This window comes from Hesperophylax consimilis, chromosome 19 (assembly GCF_061612785.1).
Source record: "Hesperophylax consimilis isolate HC1 chromosome 19, BYU_Hcon_1.0, whole genome shotgun sequence".
NCBI classification, from domain to species: Eukaryota; Metazoa; Arthropoda; class Insecta; order Trichoptera; family Limnephilidae; genus Hesperophylax; species Hesperophylax consimilis.
In genome coordinates, this window is record NC_142854.1 from 386,203 (window position 1) to 404,869 (window position 18,667).

The following is an 18,667-nucleotide window of genomic DNA, read 5'->3' on the forward strand; positions in this document are numbered from 1 at the left end:
TTTTATTCCAAGAATTATCACTGGATTTTCACGACCCCTCTCTGTAATTTTGGGTGTTAACTCCGGCGATACCTCCACACGCCTATCTTTTGTCTTTGTCTCTCCTCTCACCTCACATTAATTAGAGGTTTCAAGCCCCTGCCAAAACAAACTCGTATGTACTTGGTCATAATTCCTCTGCTAATCGTTTAACTATTAATATTAATGTATTTTCGTCTTCCATAAGACACGTATAAAATTAAGTATCTTCGTTAACTGTTATTACCGACTAGATGACGCAAAACCATGTTCGAAATTTTCCCAAAATCAACACTTTCAAGTGTCTGAAATTGACAACCCTTTTACTTCTTTTAACCTCGAGTAACAGACCTGTTGCCACCAAATCTCGCTTTGTCCGAGTGATGTTATGCCAAAAAAAAAGGTTTTGAACCCCTAAAATGTCAAGCGTTTTATCCTTGAATCTAACCCAGTTCGTTCACCTAATCATTTGGTGAGAATATTTCCAAGGTCGATGCTATATAAATCAAAGCCTAAACACGCCCCCTATCTGTAATTTCCTTTGTCCTGTCAGAAAGTCACGCCTCCCTTTCTTTATGTGACTATGATTGGGCAATCCAACCCTGTCGTAGCAACCCTAAAAGAAACCTCTCACCTTTGCATGCAGTTCCCTGTAATTCATATGTGTCTGTTCCGATAGATGGCTCTACTCTGATGGTTTATATCATTTACCTCGGGAGAGACCTTGGTTCATCACAAGGGGTAAGCAAATGCTTTAAGGGGTGGCAAAAGGTATAGGGAGTGGTTTTTCGAAATCTCATATAGACATTGACCTTCCTCTTGTTTTGAAGGTCAAGTGTGCAATATTTCTTCAAGCTCGGAATAAAATGTAGATTTGTATAAAAATAAAATCCACACTGCCCGCCACAGACACTCTCCTTTATTCATTTTTCAATCTCTGGGACAATCTGTCAATTTCATTTGAAAATAGGCATTTGTTACCCAATCACCCAATGGAGGTAATCACAGTTTATGAATTTAAAATGCATCTCCTTGTTGTTGTTGTTTTTAAGTTGTACTCTTTATGCTTAGCATCATAGACATTATACAAAGGGAGAATAGCTCTTCCGCTGAATATTTATATTTATACCATTAGATCAAGGTACTGTGACAATTATACATACTACGGTTTCAGACTACAATTCTGTTACAAATAGATTACATACCATTGGTAACTCTTGTGCTAATGTAGCTGATGTTTTAATATGCCTCAATGCCGCAACACTTTAGCAATGCATATTTTAAAGAGGCCGCTGTATACTAGGATTTTTGATTTTCTTCTTCGTTCATTTGTAATAATGTTATTTATCCTTTTGTTTTGTGGACTTACATAATAAAATTTTATTTTCTTTCTCTCTTTAGTATATTTTCTAATATTTCTACTATAATAACTATTTTGTATGTAAATAGCACTTAAGCCGTTAATTCTAAATAAATAAACAAATATAAATCCACTGAAATAGGACTACTATATTAAATATATATGATCCTGGCCAGTAAATTTATTTCAGAAAGATAATTTGTTTCCGAGACATGGCACGACCAAGTGAATCAGATACTTGAGTCGGGCCATGTCAAGAGTCAGGATAATAGAATAGTATGAATGAATGTGAATGAGGCTAGGAGTGTGTTTAAGTGTGTGTTTTTATCCAGACATGGCCGTGTGCGATGACATGCGCTCCGCCCTGTGTTCGCCCGCCTGGATGAAGCTGTCCCTCTCCGTGCTGGAGGCCACGGACGAGACCCTCACGCAGGACTCCCTCTACATGCAGGTCAGTCAGCACTCCTTCAGTCCGGTACTTCAGTACATACTCCTGCCGACTGCGTTCTATCAAGCGGTTCTGTCCACAGATCCAAGTGTGTCAACTGCTGCAACGAGTGCTGCCTTCACACGCCGCCCCAGACCAGAAAGAGCTGCTGGCGCGCCTCGTGTCCCTGGTGGGACGGCGCCTGCTGGCCCCCGTGCCCCCCGAGGCCGACCCCCTCGCCCCTCTTACTGGTAAGATTTATTTACTTTCAAAGACTAATCCATTCAATGAAATAACGCTGGTTTTGTCCAAATCCATCAAATTACTCGCCATACATCGTTCATCCATGTTCACACCAAGATTCGTCATAAAGTCTCAACCACGGATGGCAGTGAAAGGCCTAGAGAGACAACCGCTCCTTTTCACTACAACGGTAAATTCAATTTGGAACTGACAATTTGTGCAGACAGCTTGGAATATTTGTCAATAGTTTAACTTTTTCTGAAAAGCCGATAGTGCTTATTGGCTGAAAAATGCAATCTAATAAAAAATAAATTTAAATAATTTCAACTTACCTATATATAATCACACCAACCTCTTTCCAAGAACTGAAAGCGATTGTATTTCAAAGACCTAAATAGGAATACCGTATTTTTGGTTGCAGTGGGCGAAATGGTGGACTGCAGCGGTGGTGTGGATCTGCGGCCTTTGGCGCTGCTGACGGCGCCGGGATCGGGCAGCGTGGCGGCCGCCGTGGTGCGCTTGCTGCGCGCGCTGCTCGCTGCGCCACTCTGGGCGCCCCCGCTTGCCGCCTTGCTCGAGGACTGCCTGCACTTGGCCGCCAAACAGGTCATTGTCTTACTCCTATCTGGTACAATGGCAGGTAATCTGACAGCTATGTGTTCAAAAGATTTTATTTTAGGGATTTAAAGGCATTTTTAAATATATGATTGATGAATATGGCGGTTTCGAACTTATCTTTGTATATGTATATACAGATACTTTTAACAGAATAAGATGAGATTTAAGTTTTGCCGTTTAATTTCAGATTTGCATTGTATAAAAGAAATACCAACTTTGTTGAAAATCAGGTTAACTTTTGTTTGGAAAATGAGGTTAACTTCTGTTTGGAAAATGAGGTTAACATCAGTTGTGAAAGAGTGTGCTGGTGTTTTTTATATTTATATTACCATTTAAATTATCGCTTTGCTCAAATTAGACTGTACTTACGATTATAACAGATTCACATAGTCTGATAGAACGAAATGTTTATTGCAGATACAAGAATTTATTATCGGTTTATATTTATGTACTTTGAAGGCACAATCCACTTTTTTCTGAACTGTTCATCACTTGGAAACCTATCCATACGTTCTCGGCACAATACATCATTGAGGCATTTCAATTACAATTATTATAAACTTTTGTAGAAAACTCTCATCACTGCACAGAAATAACCAAGGATTGACAGCTGGCATGATCGTTAACTGCACCAGCCACCAGCCAACCACTGATTAGTGTTTCAGATTAGCTGTCATTGAGGAAGACTCGGCTGCGGAGGATGGACTCGCAGTACCACTCGGCTGCTAACCGGTCTGTGTCACCACTTATTGTCTCACTCATCTAACGGTTCTATCTATTGACATTTCCAGCTAACCTCTAGTGAGTGGAAGTCGTATGCCCTGGGGGGGGGCGGTGGCTGCCCCTCTCTGCTGAGCCCCCCCGCCTCCCCCGGGACCACAGCCGCGCCCCGCGTGCCCCCCGCCACCCTGCAGCCAGATGCCCCCACTGACGAACTCTGCTTAATCGGTAAGTGAAGTCAGGGACACTTACAGCAGGCATCATTGTTTGCAGAGGGAAGCCTCTGAATACCGCACATGATTCCCCGCAAAGTGCCCCGAGCCAGTGGGACTACCGCATCCTTTAAGAAGTTATCCAAGAAGTTGGGCACTGTATTTTAGCGGCCACCGTTTGGAAGTTGATTAATGTATTGATATTATTTATTGTGAAAGGTACACCATTAAAATTTCGAAGTAGATAAGTTTTGTTAGCCACTGCTATCAGAAGAGATAGATATGCCTTTGTGCAAAATTTGGTTATCATTTCGACGAGTTGGAGGCAAACTATGTAACAATCCACTAGGAGGGTTCTAGCATTTCTTGAATAAATGAAAAAATCAATTTTATATTGACCTCTGTCAAGAACTCATTGAATAACCAGACCCTGCCCAGAAAAGTTAAGTTCGTTAGTTAAAAGATAGATAACGGTTTGCAGCGCAGTCCACTGTGGGACTTTAGTGCGCAGGGTCGGAATGTTTGTTTCTAACCGAACCACCTAACACTATCATATCAGATTGCAGAGCCACGCCAAAAATAAATTCTGCGGTGAATAAATTATAAGATCAATCATCAATCAAAGCGTCGAACTAAATTCTCTAACAAAATATTCAGATTTTGTAAACTAACTGAACATCCAGTATTGACTCCATTTCGCCTAGCAATTTTGGTTAGCGACGGACAATAAAGCGAGGAATTCGCACACCATTGTAAAAACGACAGTCTTGTTCGTAAGCCGATTTAATTTTCGAAGACTAAATAGTGATAGTACAATTTGAGTTGTCTGTCATATTATGGGATTCATTTATTGTCAAATCAGTGGAACACCTGTACAACTTGTTTTATGGGGGTCTGTGGTTTCCTTTGTCTGTGGGAGTTAACACTACTAGCTATTCTACCAAAGTACTCTTGAAAATTATTCTTGTATTGTTGAAATAATTGAAAAATAATGGCAAAAATGATAATAGTAAAGGAAAGTGAGGCTGACGGAATTGCGAAGGGAAGAGGAAAACTATTCTGGTTGCTAAACATGGCTAAAGACATATCTGATTTGTTTAGGTGGAGCTTTGGCTGTGATCGGAGGGGCGGAGCACCGGCCCCACACCGGGCAGCAGGTGACGGAGGGGGGGCGCAGCGCCACAGTGCTGCGCGTAGCGGCCCCCCGACTGCTGGTGCAGCACCACGGAGCAGACACTCCTGTCAAGGTTACCTCATCATTACATTAGACATCCATCTAGGTCAACCGGCTGTAAACGTAGGGCATTATATAATATGTGTTCTGTTGTTTGTGCTGCAGGTGGAGATAGATAACGTAGTGCCTGTGGAGGAGCACCTGGAGGTGTGGCAGCTGAGCGGGGGCCCCCAGGAGCTGCGAGGGTGGGCCACGCTGCTCACGGCCGGTGCTAGGGCTCCACCGCTGCCCCCCACACAGCTGCAAGGTACATTATCACTATGTCATATTTAATCACCTTTATAACCCTTTGCAATCGCCAAAGTATATCTGAACTGTGATGGGCCACCCTTCTCATATTATATAGCTGTATTTATGTAGTCAAATATTTTTTATTTCTTTAACTATGTACAATAAAACAATTAAAATTAAATCAAAATCCATTCCGTCCGAGCCGCCATAATTTAGAGCGGTTCTCTAAGAAGGCCTTCCAGGCGGGAAGCCTATCAATAAAATGTTTATTTTTACGTATAGCGTAGTATGCATTGCCATCATCCGAGAAAAAATAAATGCTGCCAACGGGAATAGAACCCGCACCTTCTGATTTGTAGTCAGGTGCACGGAACCACTGTGCTACGTCGGATAAGCCGATTGAATCGCACTGACCGAGTGGGGACCAAGTGAAGTGCCGAGTTGAGTATGTTATATGCAAGTGGAGGGGGTACTTATTTGACCGAGTCATTGGGCCTAGCTTCTATTCACTGCCTTGCCCACTGGATATATTATATTGAAATATAATGTATTATTATGTTTGTTTGTTTGCAGATTGTTCTGTACCGCACCTGCGCTGCCAACAACTGGAGCTGTTGACTGTACGCGCCACCGCGGCACTACTGGGGGGACAGGAGCGTCTGCGCGCCGTGCTGGCCCTGCCCCAAGCTAAGCGGACAGGTAAACACCCACACATCTCTATAAGGAGTGGAGGTGGTCATACAATGTATTTCTTTCTTCCGTGCCCCTTTGTCAGCGGGTTGCGTGATTGTTTGGTCGTTTGCTCGGTTGCAGGTACATCGGAAGGCGGAGAACTGGTGGTGAGCCGACTGCTGTGGCTGGCCACCCGCCCCTCCCCCCTGCGCAGTGCACACCCCCTGCCCGCCCTGCGCCACGCCCTGCATTCCCTCACGGAGCATCTGGCCATGCAGACTGGTAACATAGTGTTGATTATTTGTTGAGATACTGTTGTGTGTGGATGACCAGGTAGCCTTCAATAAGTACTCTGTGATACAGATTACACGTACACAACACCGATTTGTTGCAGAACTCATAGACCAAGAGCAGGATCAAGACGTGACCTCGGACATAATGGAGGTTATAGAGGCAGCTACTCCCACAGGAGTTGTGCCCGCAGCCGCTATCCAAGGTAAGTGTATTGATTACTTGTTTTTGTTTGATAAAAATCATTTCCGTCAGGGCCTATGTCATCTTAGGGGATGCTGTCTTAAGGTTTTTATTGAGGAGAGGAAGGAGTGAACATGAGTCTTGAAGAACTCAAGAATGAGACGTACAAACGACTCATTTTCTTGTGGTAAATGTTGAGTGCGCATTTGACATGTTTCCTGACTATGCACCGTTGCCGAAGGAATCTATGATGCTAGTCCCTCAGAGCATCTTCCATTGAGCCAGTGTTCTAAAGATTGGGGAATCTATCTTCAACAGAGGGCCCGTTTCTGCACAGAGTCAAGAGTATTTTAGGGCCCCAGACTAGAGGTGGCCGCCGAATGCAACAGTGGGTGCACATGATATTTGTACAGGTTGTGTGCTATTGGCAGTATTTGTGTAGTACGCCCAGCTTCTGGGATACCAACTTGACTCTGACTTCGATAAAGCCCCCATGCCTGAGCTGGTCACTTAGGCCCAGTTGTTTCGCAGACATTCAAATGTAACATTCTCATTAATTGGCCATTCAGCGCCATTTTGATTATTTGACATTTGAAAGATCCCTGTTAAATGCCTATTTTGGGTGCGTTCCAGCTTTCTATTGAATTGTAATAAGCTGACGAGCTTAACAACATGTTAGTTGTCCTCTTCTGCTGATTACGTTTGTTAAAAAACTGAAACAGACTTAGAATCGGCTTTTAACGGGAACACTTCAACTGCCAAAAAAACAAAAAGGTATGAATTGTTGCGAAACAACTGAGCCGAGTTACACCAAGCATATCAGTAGAAAGCATGTTGGGGAGATGGCAATAGTCGTGTGCTGGCGGGAGTCTCGTCTGACGGCCTTTGTTGATTGCAGCCATACTGGACGCGGAGGATGATGGGGAACCCCTGCCGGCGCCGCTGGTGCGCCTGCTCATAGAGATGGGCTTCCCTCGCAAAGATGTGGAGTCGGGAATCAAGGCCTTGGGTATGTCTATCTCTTGAAGCTACAGTCATGAATTACATAACCTTGGCTACTGTTGTTTAACCTCGGGATGTTTGCAGACTGCGACCCGCACTCTCAGACGGACCACACCACCATTGTGCGCGTGGTGAGCTGGCTGCTGGAGCATCCCTGCCAGGACCTGCTCAGCGATAATGACTCCAACCAGACCCGAGTCACACAGGTCAGTCGCAACACACAACAGTAAAGTGGAGTCAGCTGTTAGTGGTTTTCAAATGTCAAACAAGTTTACTCTGAAAACTAATTTTATTTATTATTTTGGCATTAATTTGCTGATTTTTTTAATATTAATCATTGGCCATGTGACCTGTGATCAGTGGCGGCTAGCTCTAAGCAGCTTGAAGCATCGCACTAATATCTTAAAAAATGAGAGTAACAAACGTAATACTATAAAAGTATTAAGTTAATTTCAACCGGCTCGAATTGTCGTTCTTTGTATCACGTGGTGCGAGCCAATAAGATAATTCCATATCGCTCATCGAGAAACATCACCCGGGAACATCAATTATCTATACCTGCAGAGAGTGGATGTCAAAAACATGAACGTAGCTCGCCAATGCCTCGTAAACTCTTTGGTGAGATGGCGCCACTTTAGTTTACAGTTCGCATACCGATCACTCCAGTAGGTCGGTATAAGCTTCAAAATTGCTAATAGCTGGTATCTTTCACCGCTGAAGGTTCACCTGACCTGACGTAGGGATAGATTGGCAATATTTTTAGCGCACTACCCATTTTTGTGAGTACAAGCCGCCACTTCCTGTGATATCCTGAAATAACTGCAACAATTTTGATTTCTTGTTTAATTAAAAATATTTATTATTTTTCAACATAAAGGACGTTACGTGGAATTGAACTAAAACATTATGTCAAAATGCAGAATTTCGGCGGCCATCTTGAATTTATGGAGCACTGCACCGATTAATTTTTATTTTTTTATATAAAAACGCACAAAAGTCCCAACTACTCCCAACCGTCTGGAGCCTGTGAGTCTATGGCATCACCATGTGAGGCTAAAGGTAATGAGGAGGAGAAGGAAATAGGGAAGAGGAAAGTGGGGAAGTACCTGACTATTCAGATCTGGTCACCAAACATGGCAAAAGCCCATTTCAAGCAACGTTTCAATTCTGAATGGTGGTCTTACACCACGGCGATACTGAGAGTATCTTCCATTCTGGATATACTGCACATTATTTTAAATGAGTAAATTGTGAAATAACACAAATTAGTAAAATAAAATGTACTTGCGCACGCCGGGATTTGAACCTGCGACCTTCGACCTGCTAGTCGAGAGCCTTACAGCTCTATAGAATTGATCCAATCATTTTTACTATTATTACCTCTCGACCACGGAGGGCATCAATTTCAGTGATTTGGTTCAAAAGATTAGATTAGGTGGAACTGAACGCCAATCGCCAAAATTAATATTTCCGACTGCCATTTTGAATTTCTAGGATTCTGCTTTTACTTTGTAAACTGTTGTGGGTGGCTAAGGGGAAAGCTGAATTACTTATGTTTCAAATGTTGGTAGTATTAATTATTTGTATTTCCTCCAGATTGTGACGCAGTTCAAACGCCGCCCCGACTTCCCGAGTGACGACGAGTACGCGCGCTACGTGTCGGAAAAGGCGCGGCCTGGTCAGCCGGTGCGCTGCTGCAAGGCCTACGAGGAGGTAATACATACCTTTATACTTATACCTTGTCTCATACGAAGTTAACCAATTTACCCGTAAAATAAACGCCCGGGCTGCGGGCACTGAAACTGAAATTCATTGTTATTGAAACTCAACAGGTGCGGCTGGGAGATTTGGGGCGGATAGTTCGAGTGGACCGCGAGGGACTGCATGACCTCAACCTTCAGGTATGTTTACGGATACCAATTTACTTACACCGAGGGATCACAGAGGTTTTTACGGGAATACTTATACACTGAAACCTTTATCTGAATAAATCTATCTTTCTATGAATGCTGGAATATCCACCTGAGCGATTTTTGGCGTATCATGGCAGATGTGCAAAAACATTTTGAGCGATTGCTGTCATAATGTGCCAAATTTATAGAACCTAAAAATACGGGATAGGCGGCGAAATCTAGGTGGATTCATTGGCTTTAAACAGCAGTAAGCAATTCATATGTTCCCATATTAATATTTTTAATTAAGAGACCAAATTTCATCAGCATTTTTTACTCCAAATAATGTCAGGAATCACTGGTTGTAAGTCAAGTACGAGAGTGGATAATACAGGGTGTACGGGGGTAAAGTGCACTTCAACTTCGGGAAGTATTGCTATGTGACAATTTTATAGTGAATATTTTTTTTTATAGTGAATACCTCACAAGAGTCCCAACTGCTCCCGTCTGGAGCCAGTGAGACTATGGCATCCCCAATTGGGGGATGTTGTGAGGCTGAAGGTAAGTGGGGAAGGGAGAGAGGAAGGTGGGGAAGTACCTGGCTATTCAGATCTAGTCACTAAACACGGCTAAAGCCATTTGGAGCAACTTTTCAATTCTGAATGGTGGTCTTACACCAGGGCGATACTGGTAGTATCTTCCACTCTGGAACGTGCCGCAAATATACTATATATTATTTTAATTAATTAATTGTGAAATAACACAAATTAATCAAATAAAATTTATTTGCGCACGCCGGATTCGAACCCGCGACCTTCGGAATGGCAGTCCAATGCGTTACCACTGGACTATGCCGGCCGTCACAAGTAAGAAAGTAGAAAGTAACCTTTTTCGAAATTCCATCTTATAGGGCTACTTTTCAGGCAAAAACGTAAAATTGGTCCGCCATGTGCCGGGCAATATTATTTTGCACCGTTGCTAAATCTACTGTCCCGTGCCCAAATGCTGCCATTCTGTCAGTCTGGTTAATTGCCGCGCTTCTTGTCAATTACTTCTATTTAATTATTTTGCACCGTTGCTAAATCTACTGTCCCGTGCCCAAATGCTGCCATTCTGTCAGTCTGGTTAATTGCCGCGCTTCTTGTCAATTACTTCTATTTAATTATTTTGCACCGTTGCTAAATCTACTGTCCCGTGCCCAAATGCTGCCATTCTGTCAGTCTGGTTAATTGCCGCGCTTCTTGTCAATTACTTCTATTTAATTATTTTGCACCGTTGCTAAATCTACTGTCCCGTGCCCAAATGCTGCCATTCTGTCAGTCTGGTTAATTGCCGCGCTTCTTGTCAATTACTTCTATTTAATTATTTTGCACCGTTGCTAAATCTACTGTCCCGTGCCCAAATGCTGCCATTCTGTCTGTCTGGTTAATTGCCGCGCTTCTTGTCAATTACTTCTATTTAATTATTTTGCACCGTTGCTAAATCTACTGTCCCGTGCCCAAATGCTGCCATTCTGTCAGTCAGTAATGTATTTTATGGGTAAAGTTTTCATATTCTTAAAACACTTACATGGGCGTCAGCGGTTTGCCAATGACGATTGGCTCGCTTCATGTTCGGTCAGTTTCATGTTACAACACTGAGATCTTCTCTTTCGACTCTTTACCACTGTGATAGGACTTTAACGTCAATGTGTCTTTGCTCGCTTCATGTTCGGTCAGTTTCATGTTACAACACTGAGATCTTCTCTTTCGACTCTTTACCACTGTGATAGGACTTTAACGTCAATGTGTCTTTGCTCGCTTCATGTTCGGTTAGTTTCATGTTACAACACTGAGATCTTCTCTTTCGACTCTTTACCACTGTGATAGGACTTTAACGTCAATGTGTCTTTCTAGTTTTCAAAGATTTTCCTTACAGTAAAAATATTACATATTAACGGTCTATTAACTAAAAAATATAGTGAAAATTTTATTCAATTGAAAAATGACCGTGAATGTGAAAACCTTACTAATAGAAATAAAACAGAAACTGACATAAAATAGTTTATGGAAAGATACATAAGACATATACATTACTTATCCAGTCACAGGGGGTAGTATATTTGTTGTATTAACTTTAAATAATATTAATTTCTCATTGAATTTCGAAATTTTTCCAAGATATTTTAAATTTTCTATATATTTCTTCATTTTGAAGATGTCATAAAAACGAATACCATTTTAGGAACTAGATAAAATTACGTATTAGATTTTTTAAAATATACTTTAATACTTTCAAAGTTTTAATTTCAAACATGAAAAAGCTTTAAAAAAAATTTGATCAACCGTTGCAAAATTTCAGAGAAATCAAAATTTAAAAAACACAGTCATTTAATTTAAAGAGTTTTCAAAAAAACTGAAATGTTTAACACATTGCTTGCACACTTTAACCCTAGATTCATAACCTTATCTAAGAGGAACATTATTCATAAACATTCATCTCACAGACGAATAAATTTAAGGACGAGTTTTGGGGTACTTGTAAATAAAATAAATAAATTAAGTATGGCATTCTTTAATGTGTTTAATTAGGTAACAAAAAAAAAACGAATTAAAATTAAATTTCATCGGTACATTCCAGACACATGAGGCCGCGATGGTCCATGCACATATACTTTTTGCATTGGAACCTTGACATTTGCCGTTTTTTGTAATCACAATAACCACAAACCTTTTTTTTAGTACCACTTGGACCAGGTGTGTCAATGGTAGGCATTTCATCTAAAACTTCGGCGATTTTCCTTTTTAGGCATCTCTTCAAAGTTGGCATTTCGTGTCTTTTATGTAACCATGTCGTTATCACTGTCGGAATCTGTCGGGACCATTTCATCTAATTCCACATGATCTTCGACATCACTAATTTCTACATCCTTTTGCTGACTGGTAAAATCATCATCACCAGAATCAGATAAACGATTCAAATAGTCATCAATTTGCCAATTAACCATTCTAAAATAAAATAAAAAGATTTGATGTAAAATCCACACAATAATACATTTTGAACGACAAAATAAGATGTTACTATAAATTATAACTCATATAGAATAATATCCTATACTTACTTTTACTCTGTATAACCAGAACTCATCAAAAACAATGTTTTCAAAATAACTTGCAGTCTCGTCAAAAGTTACACTATTCATAAACATTCGTCTCTCAGACGTTCAAAGGTCTATAACTTGTCCACAAGACTTCACTGCGAGGCAAGCACACCCGCGTTATTAATGAACAAGCGATCTAGGAAGGTACTTGAAAGGTCATCATTCTATCTCTTTCAATCGAGACACTAGAAACAAATTTACGTTTTGCGCGGTCTGTGGGACGAATGGATATGAATCTAGGGTTAAAACGTTAATTTGTTCGATACATGGTTACCAACACGTGCATTAGGCATTACTTTAAAGAAGTTCTTGTAAAATATAGACCATAAAATTCAATTTGAATTTAACTGAGTTAAAGATATTTTTTTGTTAGTACCAACTCGAATTTAAATTATTATTTTTCGGAATAACTTATTGAGTAAAACCTCAAATTATAATATTTAAATATTGAAGACAATATTAGTGATTTTTAAACGCAAATCTGAAACAGAAAAATCAGAAAAGGAAACGGTCACATCTGGTCCCAGATGTGACCGTTTCCTTTTCTGATTTTTCTGTTTCAGATTTGCGTTTAAAAATCACTAATATTGTCTTCAATATTTAAATATTCGAATTTAAATGTCTATAGCTTTTATACAATGTGTAATAAAAACACCGTTTAACAGATGTGAAGTGGTTTTTCTTTAGTAAGGCTGTAAATGTTTAATGACAACTTTAATGTTAAAAATTTTGTATGTTCCGCTCATTGTTTACGAGTATCTATAATCGAAACCAAGCATTTATCTACGAAATATGCTTTAGTGCATTCATCTTATGAAAAATATGTAGATCGATCGAGTAAGATATGTAGTTCGAAAACCGCATGTTCTAAATGATTAATGCAGTAAAACGATATGATCTTTTTTGAGAATTTAATTTGAAATTGATTAATTAAGTTGAAGAAATAAAAAACAAATTCGGAAAAAAGATTATTCGAGGAATGTTCAATGTTTCACTGTAGTGTGTTTGCTGTAGGTGGAATGGTACCAGCGCGGCTCCATGTACTGGGTGCGCTTTGTGCACGTGGAGCTGCTGGGGCACCCACCCCTGGCGCCCCCCGCCTCCCCCTGCCCACCTGCGGGCCCTGTCCTGGGCCCCCCCGCCGGCCCCCTGGTGCCCGGGGACCTGGTGCGCGTGCGGCCCAGCGTGGAGCAGCCGCGCTACAAGTGGGGCTTCATCGACCACAGCAGCACGGGGGTCATCACCAGTGAGCAACCACATATCATATACTTGTCTGTGCAGCACTACAACATACTTGTATTGGCTGGCAACGATGGTCGCGAGAGTAGCATGTTGCATTCCTGCACGACAATGGCTGCAAGACAATAATTCAATTTATTTAGCTTGGTGGCGGTGGTAGGCTTGTAACTGTTAATACAAACCTAATAGTTGTTTGTAGGTTACCTAGTATTTATTTTTTTAATTTTCGATTTCTACCTTTTATTAACATATGATGGAGAAGAAGATGGAGGCGCTAGTATAACATACAACCAGATTGTATAGGAAATGTCAGAAGTTGGAGGTATTATAACTATTGTACAGTTTTGGCCCTCTTTGCAGGTATTGCCAACAACGGCCGAGATGTGACGGTGGACTTCCCCCAGCAACCAGGATGGACAGGGCAACTGGCCGAGATGGAGAGAGCCACCACCGCCAAAGGTACAAATATCTGTTCTTCTTCTTATTTGCAACAAAACCACAGAGTTGGGGTGTATAATACCTGCATGTCTTAACACCTAAACCCCTTTGAATGCAGAACTCTACCATGTGTGTATCTGTGTTGCGTAGAGGTTCCCCCCTCTGCGAGGCAAGTGCTGGGGTGGCGCAGCTGCCTGCGCTGGCTGCGCGTATCCTCTGGCGCGCCGCTCGCTGCCCACCTGCTGGACGCCCGCCCCCACACCTTCTGGCAGAGCGACTCGGGTCGCGGCAGGGTCAGTACACATCACGTATCATCCATCAATTCCCCGTTGACATGTGCACATCAAACTATATAGAACATTTCCAACTAACTTACTTTTATAAATACCTCTTTTTGTGCATTTACTATTGATGACTTATAAACCATGATTGACAATTTAACACCGCCATCTTATCAATTTAAAACTTCTACAATATTTATATACTGAAAATACTGTGAACTAGCGCAGGTTTTTACTGCTATTTTGCGGGGTTTTTGCCTTTGTATGTATGAATTGTCATTGAGATATGTATTGTTGTTTCTTTGGACAAATTGTATAATCCTTATTTGAAATTTTAAAAATGTTTCATAAAATATATGGTTTGTAATTAAGTAGGTTGGTATTTAAGTACCTACTTACAAATCTTAGGATTTGTAAGGATATTTTGGTTTTATATTATTAAATTAAAGAAAATTGGAAACATACTACTTTTTTGCACGCAAAGTCTACTACTAAGTTCTGTGAATAGAAGATCTTGCATCCAAAAAAGTAAGTAAGGTATTTTTTATTTGAGAATCTGTGATTACTCCTCTTTTCTTACTACCTGTATCTTAACAGAATTCCTTTTCATTGGCTAAACATGGATTATTGTAACTTACAAATACAAAATGGACGGCCGCCAGCTTTAGAGCTATGACGTGATCTAACCAGATAATGTTCCTTAGCACTGGATCCGCATAGAGATGCAGTCGGGCGTGCTGGTGAGGCGACTGGCGCTGCGGCTGCAGCCGGACTGTGGCTCGTACTGCCCCTCTGCGCTCGGCGTCCGCGGCTGGGAAGGGGGAGTGGAGGGAGGAGAGGGCCGGGAGCTGCGCACGGCGCACCCACCGCCCCCCGCCCGACAGGGACCTCTGCTACTGGAGCTTCTCAAAGACGTCCCCGAGGTAACTGCAAATTACTAATTAATAAATATTTACGGCCTAGTGGGCTGTAGTAACAATGATAGGTGATAAAATAAGATGCCAACGAAATGAAATTTTTACTAAAGACATCCAGCGGTGAGGAACTAAAGTAAGCATTATTTTATTAAAGACATCTAGCGGTGAGGAACTGAAATACGCATTATTCACGAAAGAAAAATGTCCATTGAACACAGCCGATGTAATGCTACCTAAATCGGCACCATTGTTCGTGTTTCAATTCAGAACAATATCAGAGAATATTCGCTAGCCTTTCAGATAGCATTACCAAATTTAACTGATTAATCAGAATTCAGCTTTAAATTATATACATACTAATTATATTTTCCCCAGTACTATCGGACAATCGAGATAGTCATCAAACAGTGCTGGAACGGTGGCATCGACTGCCGGGTGCACGGACTCATCATCAACGGGGTGCGCTCTGCGGAATCTCACGGCGAGTCTCTCAAGGTTCGTCTTGTTCCTTGTATCATCCAGTTCTGATAATCCTCACTATACATTATATGCTAATGAATGTGTTTATTTCCCTCAGGCCATGAGTTTCCTGGCCGAGGAGTGGTGTGACGGAGACGCCACTAGCGGCCCGGAGCCGCCCCTCTCCGTACCGGATGACTGTCCCAAGGTGAGACGCTCGCACACTGTATTATGTACTGTCATCACTATACCAAAGTCATCACCCTATTGGAAGATGCTCTCAGTTTTGCAAATGGCATCTTATGTCATAACGACTTTTGTGAAGTAAACGAAAGCAGAATACACATTGACAAACTATGGATCACTATACTCCTCATTTTGTCAATATTTTTGAGAAATAATTGGTCGGTGAGTTTGGCTCAATGTGAATTTCGTCATCGATTCTCTGGTCATGTGGCACCATCTGGGCAACCTGCCACAACGCTCATGATGATTTTCCATTGAAATTTCCATCTAAGTAAGCAAAAACAGATATGTGAGTAAGTAAAGTTAATTTACAGAAGAATTAAAGGTGATTGACTCATATTTTTTCGATAATGGAGTCGGCAACACTGTTCCCGACCGCTCAATCTGTCGTTTTGGTGATTTGCATTGGCCCGTAAGATCGTCCGATTTGACCGTTCCAGATAATGAACAAACAGAACTAATTCTGATATGATTTGAGATTTTCACGGCAAAAAGTATTGTTGTAATTAATTTTTAGGTTATTATGCTATGATGATGGACCCTGTAACGCTAACCCTCTAAAGAAGGAGAAAGCGCAACATAAACAATAGAACCAATTCTTTTTATTCTCAAACAAAGTTAGTGCCTTAGGACACCGTGTGTTTTGCGTCACGTTGTACATATACACTGATGTTATATCCCACTTCTTATCCTGCCCAGGTGTACGTATGGGGACTCAACGATCGGGGGCAACTGGGCGGGGTGCCGGGCTCCAAGGTGAAGGTGCCCTCGCTGCAGGCCTCCCTCAGTATGCTGCGCCCCGTGCATATCGCCGGGGGCTCCAAGACTCTCTTCATTGTGTCTCACGACGGAAAGGTAATAACAAACACCATTACTTAGAAACTGCGAGAATCAGAATCTAGCTCTCCAGAATATATCATTTTATTTGACCATGTCAGATCCTTTTCAAGTGCGAATGTTGTATTTCAGCTGTACGCGTGTGGAGAGGGCACGGGCGGCCGCCTGGGGCTCGGTCACACGAGCAACGTGGCCTTGCCGCGTGCAAACCCCTTCCTGGCGCAGCATATCGTGCGTCATGTCGCCGTGCACTCGGGTGGCAAGCATACGCTGTGTCTGACCTCTGACGGAAAGGTAGGCAATATTTACTAGTATTATGTTATGTTGTGTTTCAGCTGTAAAATCAAGAGTACAATGTTAAGTTTGTTTGTTTGCTATTTGCAGGTGCTCTCGTGGGGTGAAGGCGAGGATGGGCGCCTCGGGCACGGCGACTTTCGCTCGCTGTGGCGGCCGCGCCTGATCACTGCACTGTCCTCCATGCGCGTGGTGCAGCTGGCAGCCGGCTCGGCGCACAGTGCGGCCGTCTGCAGCCGCGGCCGCCTCTACACCTGGGGCTTGGGCGAGTACGGCCGCCTGGGCCACGGGGACCACCTCACCAGGACCGTGCCGACGCAGGTCGGTAGTTGACTGAGCAGAGCAAAGTCCTGTTTTAACTCGATCTTTGACATTTTATCAGTCTGTAAATTTGCTTGTTACATTCCTGTTCCGGTTCAAGATGGTGTCCTCTTTGGATACTACCTTTTTATCCCGCTATAGTTCGCATGATCATGATTTCTACTACGAGCATTCAAATCGGAATAATCAATATTATGGTACCTACCTGAAGGAAGTTTGAAAAAAGAATTGTCACTGAGATATTGATGTAATTCACTTACAAATTCTTTGATTTATTAAATAGGTACTCTACCGTTCACAGAACTACTATGTATAATTAACTCTGCTGATGTATAATGTATTTGCAGGTGGAGGCTCTGTCAGGTCAGCGAGTGATCCAAGTGGCCTGCGGCTCTAGAGATGCGCAGACCCTGGCGCTGACGGACCAGGGGAAGGTTTACTCTTGGGGCGACGGTGACTTTGGCAAGCTAGGTTATTATTACTTTCTTAATTCGCTTATCTTATTGGAAGTGATTAGCTTTGCGGTCAGAAGACCATACAGTCTATTGTGTGTTGCAGGTCGAGGCGGGTCGGAGGGCTGCTCCGTGCCGCAGAACGTGGAGCGCCTCAACGGGCTGGGCGTGGTGCAGGTGGCATGCGGCGCGCAGTTCAGCGTGGCGCTGACGGCGCTAGGCGAGGTGTGGACGTGGGGCAAGGGAGACTACTTCCGGCTGGGCCACGGCAGTGACGGACACGTGCGGCGCCCCGTGCTGGTGGAGGGGCTGCGTGGCCGTCGCGTGGTGCACGTGGCCGTTGGCGCGCTGCACTGCCTTGCCGCCACTGCTGATGGACAGGTACCAAACTAAACATATTGATCCTATGCAAAGAAATTCATGCATCTAAAGCAGGAATGGAGAACATTTTGCTGTTACACAGCTCAATTCATCATGGTATTTTTTTATGGCCAAATATTATTATTATTATTATGTAATGAGCAGGCAGCATTCTGCTGATGCGCTCATATCTGATTTCACAACAAGTTTGACAGTAATTGCGTTGTTTTAAGTTTGAACTAAGTCCTTTCTTCTCTCCAAATGTGAATCCAATAGAGCTTTGAATTGATTTATATTTGTTGCATCGATGACATGTTGTGGGAGTTTGTTCCAAGCATCCACTACTCTATTTGCAAGGAAGTGTTTTCTAGGATTAGATGCAAAAGGCGTTTTGGTAATTTTTTTTGAGTATCCACGTAGATTTATATTTTTATTAGTAGTGAAGATTTCTTGGATGCTAGGACAACTGTAATGTCCAGATAATAGTTTTGCATTTGAGTTGTTTTATGTTATACATTGGTTTCATTTCTCATAAGTTTGTAATATAAATAAAATATAAACTTACTTTGACATTTGTTGCT

At 42.1% G+C, this 18,667-nt stretch overlaps 1 protein-coding gene across 1 annotated transcript in view; it reads left to right on the plus strand.

The window, feature by feature from the left end:
• Nucleotides 1–18,667, plus strand: part of HERC2 (E3 ubiquitin-protein ligase HERC2) — an 81,492-nt gene that overhangs the window by 36,610 nt on the left and 26,215 nt on the right. The window contains exons 37-60 of the mRNA XM_089643359.1: nucleotides 1,711–1,829; nucleotides 1,909–2,056; nucleotides 2,470–2,654; nucleotides 3,458–3,614; nucleotides 4,700–4,845; nucleotides 4,938–5,079; nucleotides 5,637–5,762; nucleotides 5,877–6,017; nucleotides 6,130–6,231; nucleotides 7,108–7,218; nucleotides 7,296–7,417; nucleotides 8,808–8,924; nucleotides 9,044–9,112; nucleotides 13,257–13,488; nucleotides 13,842–13,940; nucleotides 14,070–14,212; nucleotides 14,905–15,123; nucleotides 15,493–15,612; nucleotides 15,695–15,784; nucleotides 16,522–16,677; nucleotides 16,792–16,953; nucleotides 17,044–17,274; nucleotides 17,622–17,745; nucleotides 17,833–18,107. Of these exons, the coding sequence (XP_089499485.1) occupies nucleotides 1,711–1,829; nucleotides 1,909–2,056; nucleotides 2,470–2,654; nucleotides 3,458–3,614; nucleotides 4,700–4,845; nucleotides 4,938–5,079; nucleotides 5,637–5,762; nucleotides 5,877–6,017; nucleotides 6,130–6,231; nucleotides 7,108–7,218; nucleotides 7,296–7,417; nucleotides 8,808–8,924; nucleotides 9,044–9,112; nucleotides 13,257–13,488; nucleotides 13,842–13,940; nucleotides 14,070–14,212; nucleotides 14,905–15,123; nucleotides 15,493–15,612; nucleotides 15,695–15,784; nucleotides 16,522–16,677; nucleotides 16,792–16,953; nucleotides 17,044–17,274; nucleotides 17,622–17,745; nucleotides 17,833–18,107 (3,536 nt within the window). The remainder of the gene's footprint in view (nucleotides 1–1,710; nucleotides 1,830–1,908; nucleotides 2,057–2,469; nucleotides 2,655–3,457; nucleotides 3,615–4,699; nucleotides 4,846–4,937; nucleotides 5,080–5,636; nucleotides 5,763–5,876; nucleotides 6,018–6,129; nucleotides 6,232–7,107; nucleotides 7,219–7,295; nucleotides 7,418–8,807; nucleotides 8,925–9,043; nucleotides 9,113–13,256; nucleotides 13,489–13,841; nucleotides 13,941–14,069; nucleotides 14,213–14,904; nucleotides 15,124–15,492; nucleotides 15,613–15,694; nucleotides 15,785–16,521; nucleotides 16,678–16,791; nucleotides 16,954–17,043; nucleotides 17,275–17,621; nucleotides 17,746–17,832; nucleotides 18,108–18,667) is intronic.